The sequence below is a fragment of the Macrosteles quadrilineatus genome, unplaced genomic scaffold (genome assembly GCF_028750875.1).
Source record: "Macrosteles quadrilineatus isolate MER2022 unplaced genomic scaffold, UCM_ALF_1.0 Scaffold_8__2_contigs__length_117827958, whole genome shotgun sequence".
Taxonomy (NCBI): Eukaryota; Metazoa; Arthropoda; class Insecta; order Hemiptera; family Cicadellidae; genus Macrosteles; species Macrosteles quadrilineatus.
Genome location: NW_026542601.1, coordinates 11,825,477 through 11,845,948, shown reverse-complemented (window position 1 = coordinate 11,845,948; position 20,472 = coordinate 11,825,477). Strand labels below are relative to the sequence as shown.

Below are 20,472 nucleotides of genomic sequence, written 5' to 3'. Positions count from 1 at the left end.
ATGGGAGAGAACAAAGTTTGATAACATTTGCTTCTTTAAATTGACGGTATACTAATGATATTACACATCTACCATAGCCATAATGTTCTACCACTTCACCTAAGCAATAAAGACAATAAATTATACGAATTCACAAAAAATCACAAATTATTCATGACATTAAAAATATAAACAGAACTGTAAACAATCCTACTTTGACATAAAGGCAAAAATGATTATAGTGCTGCACCCTGTTGGGAAATCTTATAACTTTTTAATGCTTTTGTATATCATAGAACCAACTTTTTTAGTTGAAACAGCTGACTAAATTCTTTAATTCCCTTTAAATATAAATACTCATAAGGTTAACATGGGGAACTACATAGCCACTGGGGCGGAGCCTGAAAGGATTTTTGAGATAAGAATATGCCTATATGTTAATCGGGAATGTGAGCTATCGTCATGCCAAATTTCAGACCAATCCGTCCAGTGGTTTTATGCGTGAATGAACTTCAAACAAACAAACAAACACACAAACTTTCACATTTATAATATTAGTAAGATAATACATTTCTATTTCAATATGAAAGTTTACTAACAGCTTCCTCACTTCTTGGGGATTTAAGTTTTTATGGAAAAGAGTCAAGTAAAATAATCGGTACTTAATCGGATGCTTGAGTACTAGAACAGACTATTATGGATCAAAAACAAAAACGAAAATGATGTTACTAGCCTGAAAGTAAACATTATTTAACAAAATGTAACTGTCTAAACCATATGTTAATGTTTATTAGTATAGGATTCGGACCAGTTTAGTTATTTGTTTATGTTTATGACCTTCGTGATTCGTGATTCGTATGATTCTTGATCGGATCTATTTTTTCTAATTTCGAGTAATCTTCTATGTATCTGCTCAATAGTTACCACTGAATTTTTCTTTTCTTTTTTTTTTTAATATTGTATGTTGTAACTTGCTAGTATTCTGTTGATGGTTTTTAAACATGTCACAATTCTTTTGTTTACTTTTTCCTTATTTTTTGTAAAACCAAAATAGCTACAGTACTTGGCAACTATAAGGCCACAGTTAAAAAATATATAGTTTTCTAATGAGTTGTGTAGCGAAATACGCGTTTTACTGAGGTATAGTAGCTTAAGCCAAACAAGTTTTTAGATCTAAAAATCCCTAATCTTAAAATTCAGTTTTCCTTCCTGGATTTCGAGATGAATTTTACTTTCAATGGCAAACGGACATCGCTTGTTAGAGTATAAAATTTTGGATTTTGATAACATTTAGCAAAATTATTTATTTCCTCCTATACTGTTAATATTGGATAAATTATCTTTCTGTGGCAGCAAATCTAAATACCTGTTAAATCTGATGTTATTTACATAGGGAATAAATATGACTTGTTTATGGAAATATAGTAAAAATCCAATTAGACAAATTAAAATTCGCTTTGCAGTGTGCAAGTTTGCTGTGGTTGGGGTATTTAAGCACAAGATTGAAGCTATTATTATTATTATATTAGTTCATATTCCATTGATGAAGTTAGGGATGATTGTAGATCATGAATGCAACCAATAATAAAACTATGTAAAGGTTTTACATGCAAGTAAATTAAATTGTATCTATTAAAGTCATCTTACCAATCACAAAAAACCAACCGTATTTAATGTGATCGATAAATAATATTTATTTATTATTTTGATTATATAATATGAGAAAAAAAATTATACTGCAGAAAACTTTAGATGGAGCAAATAAGCAAATAAAACTAAAAAAAGAACATTTTTACCCAAACACATACAAATACAAAATAATATACTTTCATGGAACATATTTTCCAGTACTTGTGGCAAAGGTAAAAAAAAAATAAAATTCTATTTAATACCCTAAGTTCCCTTCCTTCCAAAAATACGATGTATTAAGTGTAAATTGTATATTTTGTTACCTACCAAATAAGTTGTATCCAAATATAGCAGAAATCCAACACAAAAGTCACTAACACTTAAAACAAGCACATCTGACACCACCGTACCACTGGCGGGGACGTCGAGCAAGTTGCACTTTTTTGTAAAAATATATTTGGTTCTTCCAGATTTTGAAAGCGCCTGGGCGGAGGTATAAAGGGCACTGGGGCGGCTGGCAGTGGCACCTGTTGAGGGGAGAGGGTGGCGCGCCCTGGCGGGTAACTGGGCAACTACCCGTGCAACAGGTCTACCACCCTCAACCACCACACTCGAGTATCGGTTGGATTAATCGATTACACGAGTAGTAACCGGTATGATCGCGCCGTACCGTATATTAAACATCTTTATTGATCAGCAGAAGACCGACGACTGTACCGTATATTAAACATCTTTATTGATCAGCAGAAGACCGACGACTGTACCGTATATTAAACATCTTTATTGATCAGCAGAAGACCGACGACTGTACCGTATATTAAACATCTTTATTGATCAGCAGAAGACCGACGACTGTACCGTATATTAAACATCTTTATTGATCAGCAGAAGACCGACGACTGTACCGTATATTAAACATCTTTATTGATCAGCAGAAGACCGACGACTGTACCGTATATTAAACATCTTTATTGATCAGCAGAAGACAGACGACTGTACCGTATATTAAACATCTTTATTGATCAGCAGAAGACCGACGACTGTACCGTATATTAAACATCTTTATTGATCAGCAGAAGACCGTAATCAATACTTAGCACAAACAAAAAATATGCGTGTAAATGGAGGATGGAACAGTGACAAATTATGTAGAGTTCTATGTCGTGGTGATCAGCAGAAGGCGGACACTTTAGTAACCTGTAGACTTGGCTATTAAACGTGGCAAGTTTTGGGAAATGGTGTGGTATGACGTGGCGTTTATCGTTTGGTTTGATGAGGTAGGGTTTCTCTAAAAGTGAAGCCAAACTTTCCATGTGTTGAAGAAAGTTTTTATTTGTAAGAAAATCCCGTCCAAACTACTGACTTAAGTTCGCCGAGGGCAAAAACAATGTCAACCGAACCCGGTTGCACAGTAATGTTCACTACAAAATCAAAAACCGTATAGCAATATGTTGTTAAAAATGTGTGCAATGATATGTGTTATGCCAGAGATTAATGGCTTGACATATCTCTAACGTCAATCAAACTTTCTGAAATTACCTCATCGCGCGGTAACTGGCTGCAGTTGTAATAGTTTAGTTTGGTCGACAGTTCAGCGTACCAACATGACGCCTTTCGTGTATCTGGTCTTTGTAAGTACAGTAAAAACATATTTTAGTTTCTATTTAATCAATTACATTAATAATTCTAGCTGTACCTTATTTCTAAGACTAGTGTTCGGCCACTCAAAAATGCGTGCTTGGTAGAGATTATATTACACGTTCAATGCCCATGCTAAGCGAGGTCGGTAAGGTGACGTTTTTGGTAAGGTATATTTGGCGCGTTCGGCAAGGTTACTGAAAGTGTTTGGCAAGGTTACTGAGCGTGTTTGGCAAGGTTACTAAGAGTGTTTGGAAAGGTTACTGGACGTGTTAGACAAGGTATATCTGACGTGTTTTGGCAAGGTTACTGAGCATGTTTGGCAAGGTAACTGAGCGTGTTTGGCAAGATTACTGAGCGTGTTTGGCAAGGTTACTGAAATTGTTAGGCAAGGTTATTGAAAGTTTTTGGCAAGGTTACTGAAAGTGTTTGGCAAGGTTACTGAAAGTGTTTGGAAGATTACTGAGCGTGTTAGGCAAGGTAACTGAGCGTGTTTGGCAAGGTTACTCAGTATATTAGACAAGGTATATCTGACGTGTTCAAGAGTCTCAGTTTCCTTGAGAACCAACCTATTTAGCCTATTTATGCCTACAGTAAGTTTCTAAAAGTCTCTCTTATGCATCTATAAGTATAAAAGAGGATGTTGGTTTGTATATTTGTATATTTGTTAGTGATGAACTCGGACACCGCTGGACCGATGGCCACAAAACTTGGCAGATACATGTAGAATCTTATGGAATAGATTTATATACCAACAACTTTCAGGGTTTATCCCTGGGATCTTCTTAAAGGTATCCATGACAGGTATTTATATATATTTATAATACCTGAAGCCATTTTTTGTGAACACTACTCCTCCCTTATTTGTGGACCAATTTCAATGATTGAGGTGTCAACACATTCGGCTCAACTTATAGTTTTTCAACAAGATTTGGAATATGAAAATTCTTAAGCTGGGTTTTAATAGGCGCGGAGTCGGCGAGCGGAGAGAGGAACGCGGAGAGCGGAATTGAAATTAACATGGCATTCCGCTCCGCTTCTAGGAAAACAGTAACATTAAATTGCCTAAGACAAGTGGAGTCCGCTCTCCGCGTTCCTCTCTCCGCTCGCCGACTCCGCGCCTAGGAAAACCCGGCTTTAACCCTTAACTGCGCTCTCGAAGGTTGATTTTCTCATAAGAATTACATAGAACAAATTTAAAAACAACAAAACAGCTGTAAAAAAGAAAAACATGCTATTGAACATCACAGAATCAAATTGTTTAGTTGAACCAGCTGTTAAGATTCTTAAATTCCATTTAAATATGAGTACTCATAAGGTTAACATGGGAAACTCCAGAGCCACTGGGGTGGAGCCCGAAAGCCCAATCAGAATAAAAACTACTTAGTTTTCCTATTTAATTCCCAAAGAATCAGTGTACCGAATTTCAGCTTCCTAGGTACATGGGAAGTGGGAGAATTAGTGATGAGTGAGTGAGTGAGTCAGTCAGCGAGTCAGCGAGGGCTTTGCCTTTTATATATGTAGATTACAGTACTCATTTACTGTCCCCATTGAAACCAGACATATTTAACACATTTATTTCGGGCCGGTGGTGGTGACGAATGCGTGTACCCATCACGTCCGTTGATCTAATTGTATTGTTTTAATCATGCATTATCAATGTAGGTATGATGTAATATGTCTTGTTAAATGTGTTCTGTCAACTCGGGTTTTGCGTTTTCAATTGTAAGTGTGTAACGAATCGTAGAAGATGATTAACCTGATGATGTGGCAGTTCCCACAGAACATAGTACAACCAAACAAACAAGATTGTAAGGTGATACAATAGTTTTACTATTTCTTCATGATACGTACGCAGACAATGTTGAAATCTAGAACTCTTTTAAAACTTCCATTAACAATTCCTTATTTCATTTTACATACTTTTCCCAGAAAAATATATGCTTTGCCTTATTTTCTATCCGAGATATACTTAAGTGACACCCTGCACTAACGCTGTTGGCACCTTATCCTTTATTGCTACCGAAACTATATTCTGACCTCTTATTTTATCAGGAAGTTTGAATATTAGCACTCTCTAACTTAATAAATATACATTGATTAACTATGCACTACATAGCTCTAAATTAAAAGTTAATGTTGACTGCAAGGTTAAGACTAGGCAAATGAGTCACAACGTGGTAGATCCAGGATCTTTTACACCACTAGTATTATTAGGGTACTAGTATTCTAGTATTCTTGAGCATTAGGGCCGGCTGTATTTCATATGATGCGGCTCACTCATTTAGCCTCTCGATAAACAATACTGGTTTATGTTCACCATCGAACTTTGAGTTCCATTTCCGTACCTGCTTGCAAACGTCTGCCACAGCAATCAGATTGTTCGTCAGAGTATAGCTTTTAGCAAATATAGTCGTAGCATGAATACTGCTTGGCATGGTTGGTACACCAACCTAATGAATATCTAGTGTCGGTCACTAAGCCAGGTTTAGGGAGTATAGCAAGTCAAATAAAGCTCAAAGTTAAGATTAATAATAAAATGAGGCAGAAATATTATAGGCCGTCACATTTGGCAAACCCACCAAGCGTGTTGTGCAAGGCTACTAAGGGTTTTAGTTAAGGCATAGCTGTCGTATTTAACCAAGCTACATATTAGCGAGTTTTGAAAGATATAGCTGTCGTACTCGGCAAGGCTACTAGGCGTATTGCAAAGATATAACTGTTTGGCAATGTCTAGTTTACATGATAAAAATTTACGTGTAATGTTACAGGTGTTTGCAGTTTTCAATTACGTTGTGGAGGCCAATCCAATAAAAGATGGGTACAAGGATTCAATAACAATATCCAGCGACGTTCAAGGTTTCGAATGGGATTTTATCATAGATTCGGACAAAAAGAAAGCGATGATTATTGAATTTGTTCCCAAATTCCTTGATATAATCAGGAACATCAACACGTTGGGAACACCTTTTCAAACGGCTTTTCCAAACGACGATCTTGAACACATCCTAAAGTTGACGGAGTACTACTTGTTAGTCATAGCGAAAGAAGATAGCTCAGAAGATGCTCAAAAGGTAAAACGAGCTATACTGGCAATTGGGGAAAATAAACTAGTCAAATCTGTAGTTACTTTCTTCTTCAAACAAAATGTGTCTTTAGGCGGCAAATGTGAAAACAATGTGTTTCGAGATTTCTTTTATCCTGAAGCAATTGCATTAAATGACAAGAGTAGGTATATGTTGTGGATCGACCAATACAGCTTGTTAATGTGTCTCGTAAGTATTGAAAATGCTTTCCCAAAAACTAACTCGGACGATTGGATTTCCCGAACAATAACGGATGATGGTGTAGACGTCACAATCAAAGTAAAGAAAACAGACATGAAATTTGTGTGGGATGCTGCTCACACAGTGACAGTATCATTGTCTCTTTCTCCATCAAAAGAAGAACCGGAACAACATGAACCAGAGGACCAGGAACATATTCAGGAAGATCCGAAAAATGTAAAAGAAGATGAACACATAGCACCAATTGAAGAAGAAATTTATCAAGAACCGGAACAATATGAACCAGACAACCAGGATCATATTCAGGAAGATCTGAAAAGTCAAGAAGTACAAAACCCAGAACCAAATAAACATGAAATTTATCAAGAACCAGATCAACAAGAACCAGAGGACCAGGAAGATATTCAGGTAGATCCGAAAAATCAAAAAGAAGTAGAAAGCCCACTACCAACTAAACAAGACATTTATCAAGAATCGCAAAAACATGAGCAAGTGGACCAGGAACGAATTCAAGTAGACCCGGCAAGTCAATTCGAAGTAGAAACCCCGGAACCAAATAAACAAGAAATTCATGAAGAATCGGAACAATATAAGCCAGAGGAACTGGATCATATTCAGGAAGATCCAAAAAGTCAAGAAGTGCAAAACTCAGAACCAGCTAAACAAGACATTTTTCAAGAATCGGAACAATATAAGCCAGAGGAGCAGGAACAGATTCAAGCAGATCCGAAAAGTCAAGAAGAAGTAGATTATCCGGAACCAATTAAACAAGAAACTTATCAAAAAGTGGAACAACATGAGCCAGAGGACCAGGAACATATTCAGGAAGATCCGCAAAATCAAGAAGAAGTACAAAACCCAGAACCAAATAAACAAGAAATTTATCAAGAATCGGAACAACATGAGCCAGAGGACCAGGAACATATTCAGGAAGATCCGCAAAATCAAGAAGAAGTACAAAACCCAGAACCAAATAAACAAGAAATTTATCAAGAATCGGAACAATATAAACCAGAGAACCAGGAACATATTCAGGAAGTTCCGCAAAATAAAGAAGAAGTACAAAACCCAGAACCAAATAAACAAGAAATTTATCAAGAATCGGAACAATATAAGCCAGAGGACCAGGAACATATTCAGGAAGATCCGGAAAATAAAGAAGAAGTACAAAACCCAGAACCAAATAAACAAGAAATTTATCAAGAATCGGAACAATATAAACCAGAGAACCAGGAACATATTCAGGAAGTTCCGAAAAGTCAAGAAGAAGTACAAAACCCAGAACCAATTAATCAAGAAATTTATCAAGAATCGGAACAACATGAGCCAGAGGACCAGAAACAGATTCGAGAGGAACCGAAAATCGTAGAAGAACTGGCAAATGCAGAACAAACTCCAATAGTTCATGAACCAATTATAGAAACCCCAGCACATCAGGAAGAAGTAAAAAACGAATTACATCCACATAATCCAATTCCAAGGGTATCCAATGATTTAAAACCGGTGGCGACCAACCACAAACCAAAAATGAAAATTATCACAACCACTACTACCATAACCGCTGTAGACCCTGACTTAGGCACCGCCACGACAAAAACAACCACTACGACAGAAACAACCATTACGCAACGTTAAAATATCAAAACACGCAAGATGACGTAATATAATTAATCTTAAAAATGCATTTTACACAATTACTTAACATTTCTAATGTCCTTACCCTTCTTTTTCAGTAGTACTAGCGTAGGTCGCGTAAAGTAATATTAATTATCTCATCTTTGGTAATATATTTGAAAAATCTTTCACAATGAAGTGGTTTGTTTTGAGGTCTCCAGAAATAAAATAGGTTTGCTTTCATAGCAGTGAAAGCCAGTTGAGAGGAGTTATCAGGTTTTAAAATTTTTAATAAAGCATTAAATAACGATGTTTATAAATAAAATATAACATTTTTCATCAATTTAACGTAAATACGTTTGTCTATGAAAACTGTCAACTTCTATAACAAGTTTCATGAGAAAAGACGTGGATATTACATTCATATCCTTTGTATCAGTATTTTTCTTGTGTTTGCTTGCTGATGTCATCTGGTGAACCCATAGTTCTGGTTGAACCTGGCCTTGAACCTAACGTTCTGGTGCAAGAGTCCCTTTCCTTGTATTAGAAGAGCAGATACAGCTATGAAAGAACTATACCTTGGAGAAAGATTCATGGCAATCTTATGTATTAAAAAAAATTGTTTTTCTTTTCCGAGTTCGTTTGGCTCTTATACCCGACCGATTTTCATGATTGAGGTTTCAAATTGAAGGTATGTACGTACAGATTTGCCATCAAGCATCGGCATAAACATATTGTTTTATGTTGAATGGTTTCATTATAGTTTTAATTGTAATTTAATCACTGTAGAATGTTTAATCTTAACATGATTTTTTAACTGTGCGTGACGCAGTGACGCATAACTTATTTTTGTGATCGTTGGCGAAACCACTACGGATTTGCAAAACCACAACAGAACTAAGACATAGACCTCAACAAGAAGATAAAGGAGACAAAAATTAGAAAACTTCAATCATGCAATTGTGTCACCTGTTTTGATCTAGATTATAATACTTTGTTTATTTCTATTGAAAGAAACTAACTTGCTCAATGACTATTTAGAATCACATGGTTTATATAATTAATTAAATCATGTGTATGATTGTTTTATCTTGAAAACATGTTTCTGTAAACACAGTTAATAAAAAAGTTTAACAACTTTTAATCAATTATATTTTCTTTCTTTATTTAAAAGGTTATGGGCTCTAATGCAAAGTATGCTTAAGAAGGGTTTTAGCCAAAGTACTGCAGATCCATGTTTGTTTATTCATAACAAGAACGGTTCAAAATTGTATGTAGTAATATTTGTGGATGATGGTCTGATTGCTGGTTCAAATCAACAAGAGATGTCTGATTTTATTGCACAATTGGAACAAGACTTCAAGTTGAAAGTTACTGATCCTGAAACCTACCTTGGAATGGAGATTCATAGAGCAGAGGGCAGGATTTCTTTGAATCAGAAGTCTTACATCAAGAGTGTACTTGAAAGGTACAGGATGTCAGAATGCAATCCAGTTGGTACGCCTTTATGCACGAAGCTTGATACAGTAGAGGAAAACAAGCCTTTGAGTAAAGGAGTTCCTTTCCGAGAAGCTGTGGGCAGTCTGATGTACATAACAAATACGAGGCCAGACATAAGTTGTGCAGTGAATATGGTAGCACAAAAGCTGAACAATCCTACTATGCAAGCATGGAGTGATGTCAAGAGAATATTCCAGTATTTGAAGGGGACATTGGATTATTCACTGACTTATTCCAAAAGTGAACCAATTCTCCGTTGCTACAGCGATGCTGACTTTGCAAATGACAAGTCAAGAAAGTCACGCACAGGATATTTGTGTATGTTTGCTAATGGCATTGTAAGTTGGTCTTCAGTGAAGCAACATTGTGTTACATTGTCAACCACAGAAGCAGAGTTCGTTGCTGCGAGTGAGGCTTCTAAGCAAATAGTATGGTTGAAAACAATGTTGGGTGAGATATATGGTCAAGAAATCAAGGCTGTTCTTTTTGTAGACAACGCTGGAGCTGTTCGACTAGCTAGGAATGCTGGAGAGTTTCATAAGCGGTCAAAACACATTCATGTGAGATACCAGTATGTACGTGAGCAATTTCTTGCAGGTACATTTGATATACGTCACGTGTCTGGGAATGACCAACTATCTGATTTCCTGACGAAAGGCCTACCAGTGTCCAGATTGAAAACCCTGTTGGAGCGTGTTAGTTTGAGGGCATATTGAAAGAAACTAACTTGCTCAATGACTATTTAGAATCACATGGTTTATATAATTAATTAAATCATGTGTATGATTGTTTTATCTTGAAAACATGTTTCTGTAAACACAGTTAATAATAAAGTTTAACAACTATTAATCAATTATATTTTCTTTCTTTATTTAAACATTTCTTATGCTGTATGATGATTATACCATAGCAGGTGATGCCGCAGGTACAAGATAGTGTATAATGTAATGTTGAATGATAATAATTATTAGTAATTAACTGCAACAATATACACTACTACTTTACTGTACTTAATTTATACTGTACTTTGGTATACAGTTGTGCCAACTGCGGGGCTGACATTTAAACAGAGTTATTCTGTAAACGACTACACTATACAATTACAATAACACAGCTGAGCTGGGATGTAGATGGTTGAAGTATCGCAAAACTAAGTTCTGTGACTACAAAACCAATATTTCTGTAAACAATCTTTAATGTTTTGTTTCTCAAAGTGCACACTGCTGACACTCGTCACTGGACAAATGATTTTCCAGTTTTTGTGATTGCTAAGTGATACTAATACCGCGGTACATTAATAAAATATCTATAGTGGCTCTTAATTGTTTTATTTGCCACTTATCACCATTGGTATTATGAGGTAAAATAAAATTTAACAGAAAACCAGATAAAGAATCGACAGAAAATTTTGTATTTTGGTGTTAACATTTGTAATTGCACTTTTTACATGTCATTGTTTATTTACATCACAGCATTATCTTGGGTCACGTAACTCCTACTCCAGCCTGAAGCCTTCCTGCAACAAAAACGAAACATTAGTTCATGGAACCAGACACATGTCAATTGTGTTGATAAAGGCTGAGAACAGATTTAGTATATTTAATATAGAACAATAAAATCTTTCAGTAGTCATGTATTCAAAATAGACGTGCTCAGCACTGAATCTGCTATCGTCTTCAGTGAAATAATATTGCATATTATAGATTTTGTCCCGGTAAATTTGGCTGTAGGTATGTTACTTTTGACTGCCTTGAAGCAGCTCATTCCATCACAACAAAACAGATAAAACATAGTTAATCATCTTCTGATTTGTAAAGGTCCAATTTCTTACACAAGCTATACTTTTTCCTATGGATGTAGTTTTTGGCAATGAAACCATACCCTGTATATAAAAGTTTACAGTGGAAAGTGTCTGAAATGTTGTTTAACGTTTTTATAAGCTAAGTTATTACAAGAGGTTATCATTGAGGATTGGCCACGAGTATGGTGGAATGGTAAGAAGAACTTCGTAGGACTTAATTTTGGCAACATTGTCATTGTTATATCTTATATCTAATGCAATTTATAAGCATTCATAAACCGTTCATGTAGACCATAAACGTATTATATACCTCTTCTAACCTCTTCTATTGAGCAGCGACGAGCACATTTTCTAACAAATAACACAATCATCTTTGTGTATTGCAAAGTCTCATTTCAATTCATCATGAACTGAGAAATAATAAAATTGCGTATGTTGTTTGTGAATAAAGGAAATATAACTATTAATGCAGACATGTCGATCTTAATCTCACACTGATGATTGATAATTTCTAAAAACCTGAGAAATTATTAGTGCATTTAACACGGAACACGGTTGACTGGTAATTGTGTAGTTCAGTTGAACGGAATTCCGATAGTGTAAACCACCAAATTGGTGTGATGATGGCTGCCCCATGAGATTACCCCCCCCCCCCCACCACAATACCACTTCCCTCATGGGCGTTGGTTGTTTCAAACAATACAATACCTTACTTGTTAAAATTACCAAACCGAATAAAAATATCGATATATCGATTATTTTATTTAAAAATATCGAATAATTTTTCATTCGGTTATTTTTGACAACAGATACGGAAGTGTACCACATCTTAATTTTATTTGTTACATGTTGTTGTAAAGCTACCACTGTTAAAAATGAAACAATTTGATTGTACTAGATTTGTGATTGGGAAACTTTATTTGTATGATTATTAAAACTACACACTTAAAATAAAAATAGAAATATCAATTACAATAATAAACAAAAATTAAAACATATTCAATCCGTGAAATTTTAGTTATTGTAAATCATTCATTGTTTATAGTTTTGTGTACTGAATAAAATTGATACGGCTTTCGTTAACGATAGATCTACTATCGAAATAAATCCAGTTAAAGTTTTTCTGATGTATTTTGTTAAGTAAAGGTGTGAAATTTACAGTCTCCAGACAGGAGAGTTTAAAAACGATAACAGATTAAAAATAAGTCTAAAAACTGCACGTACAAGGTGAATCTATTGTAAAATTAAGTGTCTTGATAGTAAATGTCCGAGTTTACCTCAATATTTAAGTGAATTGTGGCTAAATATTAATCACTTGTTACAAAAAAAAAAAAAAAAAAAAAAAAAAAAAAAAATTGAGAAGTTTCCAGTTACAGGGTTTCTCTAAAGGAAATGGTTTCCTGCAGTGTATACTAAGGGTGTGATTCACCATAGTTTACGGTGCTAAGTCCTAGAAGATATACGAATTATTAAGTTATGATAAGTTTAAAATATTAAGTTATTATAGTAAATCGTTAATCAGTAACTATAGTTCGGCCGCTTAGAAAACGACCTGCGCGCTAATGCTAAACCAATGCTGGAGGAGGTCGTTTTCTAAGCGGCCGAACTATAGTATTCAACAGTTGTACACTGTTGAATATAGATAAATATGTTGTATATATATACTTACTGCTTTTCCACACTTGGCGTATGCCACCGCCACCTCGCACTCATCCTTGCCACTGACATCTGCAACGAAAACATCCAACTTATCTATGGGCCCTTTTTTAATTTCTCCTCCAATATATGGAGAAAGTATTGTTTTCGTCGAAATTTTCGAGTTTGAGTTTTGAGTGGATATATCCGTTTTGGAACCACCTGAACCAAAAAAGTGGTTTTCAAAATGATGTATGTGTGCGAGGATGTGTTTTTGATTAAATTTGGTATGAAGGTATCCATGGTCTCTCAAGGTGTTTTTTTTTTATTTTGATTTTAAATGGTGATTTTCCCATAAAAACCCATAAAATAAAAAAATCGTATTTTGGAAAAACCTGTTTATATTAAAATTAATGTGTTTTGGTCCTTATAATTCTAAAAAAAATAATGCAACCCCCATTGCTGTAACAATCATGGTTTAAAGATTACGAGCTGTCGGCCCGTCCTAAAGGGAATCTAGAAGTCCATTAAAACTGTATATAGTTATATCAATATTTCCATTCTTAAATCACTATGTTTAATATAAATACTGCATGGTTCTCACCTAATGTGCTACACTTGCCCACAGCTGCGGCGGCCTGCTCCAGTTTCTCTGGGTCGTCGGAGTAAGTCTTCTCGAAGAAATCGCTTATTGCCTTCCCATCAACCTTACCGTTCTTCATCTAAATCAGGAGAGGACACATTAAAATATTATAAAGGAACATAGTATGTTATATTATACGTATAGTACTGAAGTACTATTGTGCCATAAGAATGAACGTAACTTGGTTGAATCTTGCCACAAAGTGGGCTTATGTCAACCACTGATTTATGTTCTGTCTTTGTAATCAAGCCTTTATGAAAGGATGGCTTATTAAACCATAGCATCTTTGATGTGACGTCAGCTATCGACGTATAGGAAACTAATAGAGAAAGTATAATGACTCTGTGATCAGCTGTTTCAGATGAGTACTGACTACAGCTGATTCATATAGATGAGAAGTTTGGTATGGTTACCAATGATTGTATCCTCAATAACTAAACTTTGAAAATGTCTTGCTGAGCTAGAGCATAGACAAAAAGAATTAAATATAGACTGTCAGCCGTGTTGCGGTTACCATGGTTACCATAAACTGGCGCACACCGCTGGGAGCGCCGTGTAGTTACGTAGCGCGTATCCCGTAACTATATGGCGCTCCTAGCAGTGTGTGTCAGAACCTTTGGTAACCGCAGCATGGCTGACAGTTTAATTCTTTTGTATATGGTTAGAGGGAGTTTCTAGGTTTTCAGTTAGCCTGGAAATTGCTTAAGACATTTATTTTATTGTATCACTTTATATATGAAAAAACTTGGAATTTTCATACATAACAACTTAAAAGATGTTTGGCATATACAGTCTAAAAGATTGTTTTATGATTCAAGGAAATTAAATGTTTTTGTGGTTCGCAGCTTAAACTTTAAGGATTCCAATATTTTAGTAAGAGTCGTCAAATATACACACCCCATTTAAATTTGTATCTTATTTGTTCAGTATAAACAATTTTGTTTTATAATTTTTTCCATACAAGAAAAAATGTATGAAACATCCTCAGTAACCTAACGTGTAAATAAACAAAGAAAAACAACTAAGTTGGATAAATGGCTACCTGCTATATCAGATCTTACAATAGGTACCTGCTATTACGACTACGTAATACAGTATGTAATATAATCCTCTTATTAACATTATGAATAAACTCTTAAGTAAAGAATATTCTTGTTTCTTCCAATCGAGGTCAGTTATCTTACAAATATGATAAATTTTCATGATTTTGCATCATGAAATGTAAAAGGTAATGTGTAAATATGTTTCGCAAACTTACCAGTCCCTTCTCCTTCAGCACACAAGCGAACATACACTGTAACAGAAACATTTCAATTAGATGAGCGATTTATTTTCTGCCATTCTACGAAGATGGGTTTGCTACAACCTAAAAAATACAGGTTATCCTAAAATTATCTCAAGACCTTTTCTAGATTTCGAATATTACTGAAATGGGTCGAAAGTTCTTTAACTCTTTGATGTTCGGGACTTAAATATCATGCACATAACTTTAATGTTCCCATTTCCCTTCGGAAAGCCTCGTACCCTCCTCCCAAACGCCATGTCCTGATTTCACTCAGAAACTATAAAATAAAATATGTGCTCAAATATTTCTGCAAATCTTAAAATGTTTAAAACTTTAGGCATTTTTTTTACCTTTCGTTTGTGTAAACGGGATCCAGGAGCTAAAACTTAAATCGATGACTTCAATAGGAGATTCCATTTTTGTTTCATACAAGCTCCATTAATGATATACAATACGCTATGAGCTTACCGAGCTTGTTTACACTTAACTGTTCGTTTTAACAAATTAAATAAAAACCTCGCGTTCACACTATGCATTCTAACGAAATTGGGTGTTTAAGAATGATCAAGGAGTTGTTCTTGTTTGGCATTTCGTTTCCATTTATTTAACAGACCTCAAAAACAAACTTTTTTATTATTATTTGGCTTTGGGGTTTAAAATTATAAAAGGGCTGTTACATTTTGTCATTCTTGTTAATATAGATTTATTGCTAGTCCAGTCTTAACACTGTTATCAACTACTCGTATTATTTGGCAGAGAATCTTTTTAAATCGTATTGTTGATTATTTAAGATTCAAATTGTCAATAAACATTTCATAATTTACATCAGTTAATATGTTTACATTAAATTTAAATATTTAAGCTAAAGTCACAACTTCCTAGGGAAAATTTGGTGACTGTTTACAGATGTAAAACGGTATCACATTTTGAAAGAGCCATAACCTGCCAAATATCCTGAATAATACTGTACATGACAAAGTATGTTTTGTATCCTCTTCACCAATCTAATTTTCCAGAAAAATGTTTTGTTACAGAAATTGTATGAATCAAACCAAATTTGATTTACCTTTCCTTCACGGGTCTCGGGAATAAGCTGCTTGTCTAGAAGTTCCTCAGGGTCTAAAACATAAGAAACAAGTTAATGTCTGGTTTAGATTTCAATTTTAATACCAAATAGAATTGGTTTTCAAACCCTTACTAACATTGGTAATTTTTTCATATTATTTTTATTTGTAATACACACAGTTTTAAATCATGTTTTTATGCTGTACATGACCTTGCTTGGTTAAGTGCTGGATGGGCATTTTAATGTAGGCAATTTAAATTTATTTCTGCTGTTATAACTTGTTCATTAAATTTAACTATTGTTATAAGCTACTAAACATTTTCCCTGTGAAATTCTTCTAGAAAATATATTTAATATCCAGAGTCATATATCTAAACGGTTGAAAAGGAGGCCATAAAACTGCAGGTACATTCTAATTCAGTAATAAAAAATAATATAATTTCGAAAAAGGCAAGATGGATTTATGTCTTATGGTAAAAAAATAAGTCCCTCAGTTAATCTTTCTCAAATTGTATAGTTAATTTGTGAATAGTAATTTATTTGTGGTAACTAACTTGTTCATTCTGTATACCAGCAGATCGTGTGGAAAGGCTAAATAATACCTGTATACATTTACAACTTAAATTTTGTGGTAGTCATAAAATACCTTATTCAAGTACCATATAAAAAGTGTATATTGTGTTAAAGTGTATATTGAATTCAGTATACTGCTAGTATTTTGTATACTTTATTCTATACTTAAAATAAAGTTTATGCAACCAGCACCAGTTAATAGTGTGTCTCATCACTTATACACAGATGTAATGTATTTATAAATGTTTATTGTTTTTCATGTGATCATACTTTAAATATGTTTGAGAACTATTCAAATTTGATGAGCTATTACCATACAGCATCGTCATTTGCAAATGTTGTCCCCCCCAAAAACAAAAATGAATATTATGGGTCAAAATCCGTTACGTGCCCACAACTCCAAAACCTGTTATTGAACATTTAAGTGTACAAAACGTAGTTTTTCAATGATAGAGTACTTTTTTTAGTAAAATGGAATCATTTCCAGGTATATACGACATGGCGATGAATCACTGTTGACTTTGTCGCAACAATGACATAACGATTAATCTTAGTTCAATTACTCAAAAAACTAATTTTAAGCTGTTCAAGAAGTTTGGTTAGGTTAGGTTAGAACAGTCTCATCTAACCTAACCTAACCTTACCTAACCAACCAAACTTCTCAAACAGCTTAAAATGTGCAGTAGTTGTTCTACTATTTTGTGTGTTTTCTCCAAATTTATATATAATAACAGTTTATTTGAATGTGTGATCCAAAACCTTTTCTAAATATTGTAATTTTCATTATTTATTTACCTATAAAAGGTGTTTTTCAATAAGTTATAGAAGTGTATTAAGAAAATATTGAGTTGTGGGCACGTAACGGATTTCAACCATATTATGCACTTTGAAAATTAGATTTAGATCACAAATGTACTAAGCGAGTATTATCGATGCATTGTATATTTAGCCCCTGCAGTGTATACTGCATTGAACAGCTGTGGTGTCGATGATGAGGTATACAACATTCATGAAAGTGCGATTGCCAGCTTTGTTGCTATGTCGTGCTTTGTTAATTATACCGTAGCAGCAACCCTGCCTACTCAGCCAATACCAAGGGTTTCCGATTCGAATTTCATTGGTGATTTCAAGGGTCCATCTCGTACTTGCTGTAGTTTAGTTTTACATTTAGTTACTGACTCAATTCTTAACATTTAATTTGGCTGATTTTGAAATTGTGTTTGGAATCTATTTAGGCTTTTTTTCTTGATTTGGCATGTTTTATTGTTCATTTTTAGATTTTTAACACAACCTTGTATTATTTTCAATTTTTTGTTGCTGCATTAGTTACGTGGTATTAATTTAAAAAGCCTTCAAAAATGTGATTAAAATATGCCGCGATACTCCTTGTGATCATGCAAAATAAAAACCATCGGTTAAATAAACTATTATTAAGTCATCGATGGAACTTAGTAAAAATGTATTTTTTTTAGTTCTCTTTGTAAAAATTGATGAAGGTTTGGAAATAGTTCGTGTGTGCGAGAAAAGCATTCTTATCTAATCAGGAATAAAAAATGTATTTTTTGGGCATCGTGCATTTACAAGTAATTTATTATGTAATTTCAATGTACTTACTTTCTTTGGCACCAGTCTTCATTGCGCATTTCTTGGCCAAAGCGAGGGACTGGGCTCTGTCCAGCGCTGCCTAGAAAATCAGAGTAAAATTTGTCAGATTATAGGTACTATTACAGTAATAAAAAAACTACATGACTACAATTGGTAATCTAATTTTCACAACAGAATAACATTTTTTGTGTGTGTATAGTAAAGTAAAACTTGGATTGTAAATATGCAAAATATCATATATAAGTTTCCTAATTAGTGTAGCACAAAGCAGTCTGTGTGAAAAAATTAAACTAATTTTGATAAAATAATGTCCATCCCGATTACAATAATTTTGGACATACTTGAACATTGTTTCACCTTTTATATTCGACGTAAATAATTTGGCCTCCTCAACTTAAAATATTATAATGATAAACGATAATAATTTAATTATTCGCGAGAAAGTTTGTACAGATACAACATATTCGTATACCACTTGCATTGCAGTGGTTGTCATTGTTGCCAACCCCCAAACACCTACATTCCCTGTCCAATCACTCACATTTATGTGAACGTTTGCTGTGTTGCAGTGGTTGTCATTGTTGCCAACCCCCAAACACCTACATTCCCTGTCCAATCACTCACATTTATGTGAACGTTTGCTGTGTTGCAGTGGTTGTCATTGTTGCCAACCCCCAAACACCTACATTCCCTGTCCAATCACTCACATCTCAGTGAACGTTTGCTGTGTTGCAGTGGTTGTCATTGTTGCCAACCCCCAAACACCTACATTCCCTGTCCAATCACTCACATTTCAGTGAACGTTTGCTGTGTTACAGTGGTTATCATTGTTGCCAACCCCCAAACACCTACATTCCCTGTCCAATCACTCACATTTCAGTGAACGCTTGCTTTGTTGCAGTGGTTGTCATTGTTGCCAACCCTCAAACACCTACATTCCCTGTCCAATCACTCACATTACAGTGAACGTTTGCTGTGTTGCAGTGGTTGTCATTGTTGCCAACCCCCAAACACCTACATTCCCTGTCCAATCACTCACATTTAAGTGAACGTTTGCTGTGTTGCAGTGGTTGTCATTGTTGCCAACCCCCAAACACCTACATTCCCTGTCCAATCACTCACATTTCAGTGAACGCTTGCTGTGTTGCAGTGGTTGTCATTGTTGCCAACCCCCAAACACCTACATTCCCTGTCCAATCACTCACATTTCAGTGAACGCTTGCTGCGTTAAATATGCATCACATGTCAACTGTACAGCTTCACACTTTGTTCTCAATAGTTTCCAACCGTTTTGTGATGGCTTTTTATGACAAAACTCTTCATTTGATTTAAAGGATTTGATTGTTGTTGTAGGCTAGTCAAAATTAATCATTTTTGACATCACGAATACAAAAAATATTGTTTTTAAATTTGTTCAATCTCGATCGGCTCGACAAAATAAACCTCAAATAAAACCTTAACCTGTTCAAATCATTAAGTTGGTATCAATCACAATGGATGTAGAACTCCTTTTGAGGTTGCAATGAAAATTTGTCTTTACAGTAATTTATTTCCAAGATTATTTATTTCGTAGTTTTTTCCTTACAATTAAATTTTCTGATCTTATTTGCAGTAATGTAGGAATGTAGCTTAGACTTTTGTTAACAATTGACTTAGTAACTCCACATGTTGATGATACAATTCACTTAAAATGAAATTACAGTAGAAACGAAACGATTTACCAACCGAATGGATAAAAATGCATTTTCAATAGTTTAGTAATTTCAATATCTATAGGTAGGCCTATTAAATTGTAAGTAATTTTTTTTTTAAATACTCATGACTTAAATTTGCAAAAAAACATTCTTTACTCAATATACCATAAATTAATATATCCACCTACCTCGATAGAAGCAAAGACCGCCAAAACGACAACTACAGCCAGGAAGGACTTCATGATGTGCGTGTGAGGATCCCGCGCTGGCGGGAGTTTATATACGTAGTCAGCTGATCAGTTCAAGGTCCACCTGTTCAAGGTCACTTCTTCTTCTGATTTTCCTGCATTGTTGTCCATCGTCAATTCCAGGGCAATCATAAGTGGCCATTCAGGCTCCGAGGTACATTTCTTTACATCCATATTGTCGATTTTGTTTGTCAAGGTCTCTTTGGGGTTTCCCTTATTTGGAACTGGAATCAACTGAACAAAATTAAACATTTAAGGTGAAATAAATATCATAC

General features: G+C 34.7%; 2 protein-coding genes across 2 annotated transcripts; one reads left to right on the top strand and one right to left on the bottom strand.

Annotated features, from left to right (window-relative positions):
- The first annotated feature begins 3,182 nt into the window (after positions 1-3,182).
- LOC129000185 (probable serine/threonine-protein kinase kinX) lies at positions 3,183-8,712 on the top strand. The gene is made up of 2 exons (XM_054427131.1): positions 3,183-3,239; positions 6,018-8,712. The coding sequence occupies exons 1-2, from the start codon at positions 3,213-3,215 to the stop codon at positions 8,166-8,168; spliced, it is 2,178 nt and encodes a 725-aa protein (XP_054283106.1). The 5' UTR covers positions 3,183-3,212; the 3' UTR covers positions 8,169-8,712.
- A 2,323-nt stretch (positions 8,713-11,035) lies between these two features.
- Positions 11,036-20,240, bottom strand: LOC129000937 (general odorant-binding protein 28a-like). The gene is made up of 7 exons (XM_054428029.1): positions 20,138-20,240; positions 18,265-18,334; positions 16,078-16,130; positions 14,985-15,020; positions 13,688-13,805; positions 13,118-13,176; positions 11,036-11,163 (listed from the first exon to the last, which is right to left on the bottom strand). The coding sequence occupies exons 1-7, from the start codon at positions 20,189-20,191 to the stop codon at positions 11,143-11,145; spliced, it is 411 nt and encodes a 136-aa protein (XP_054284004.1). The 5' UTR covers positions 20,192-20,240; the 3' UTR covers positions 11,036-11,142.
- Positions 20,241-20,472: the final 232 nt, after the last annotated feature.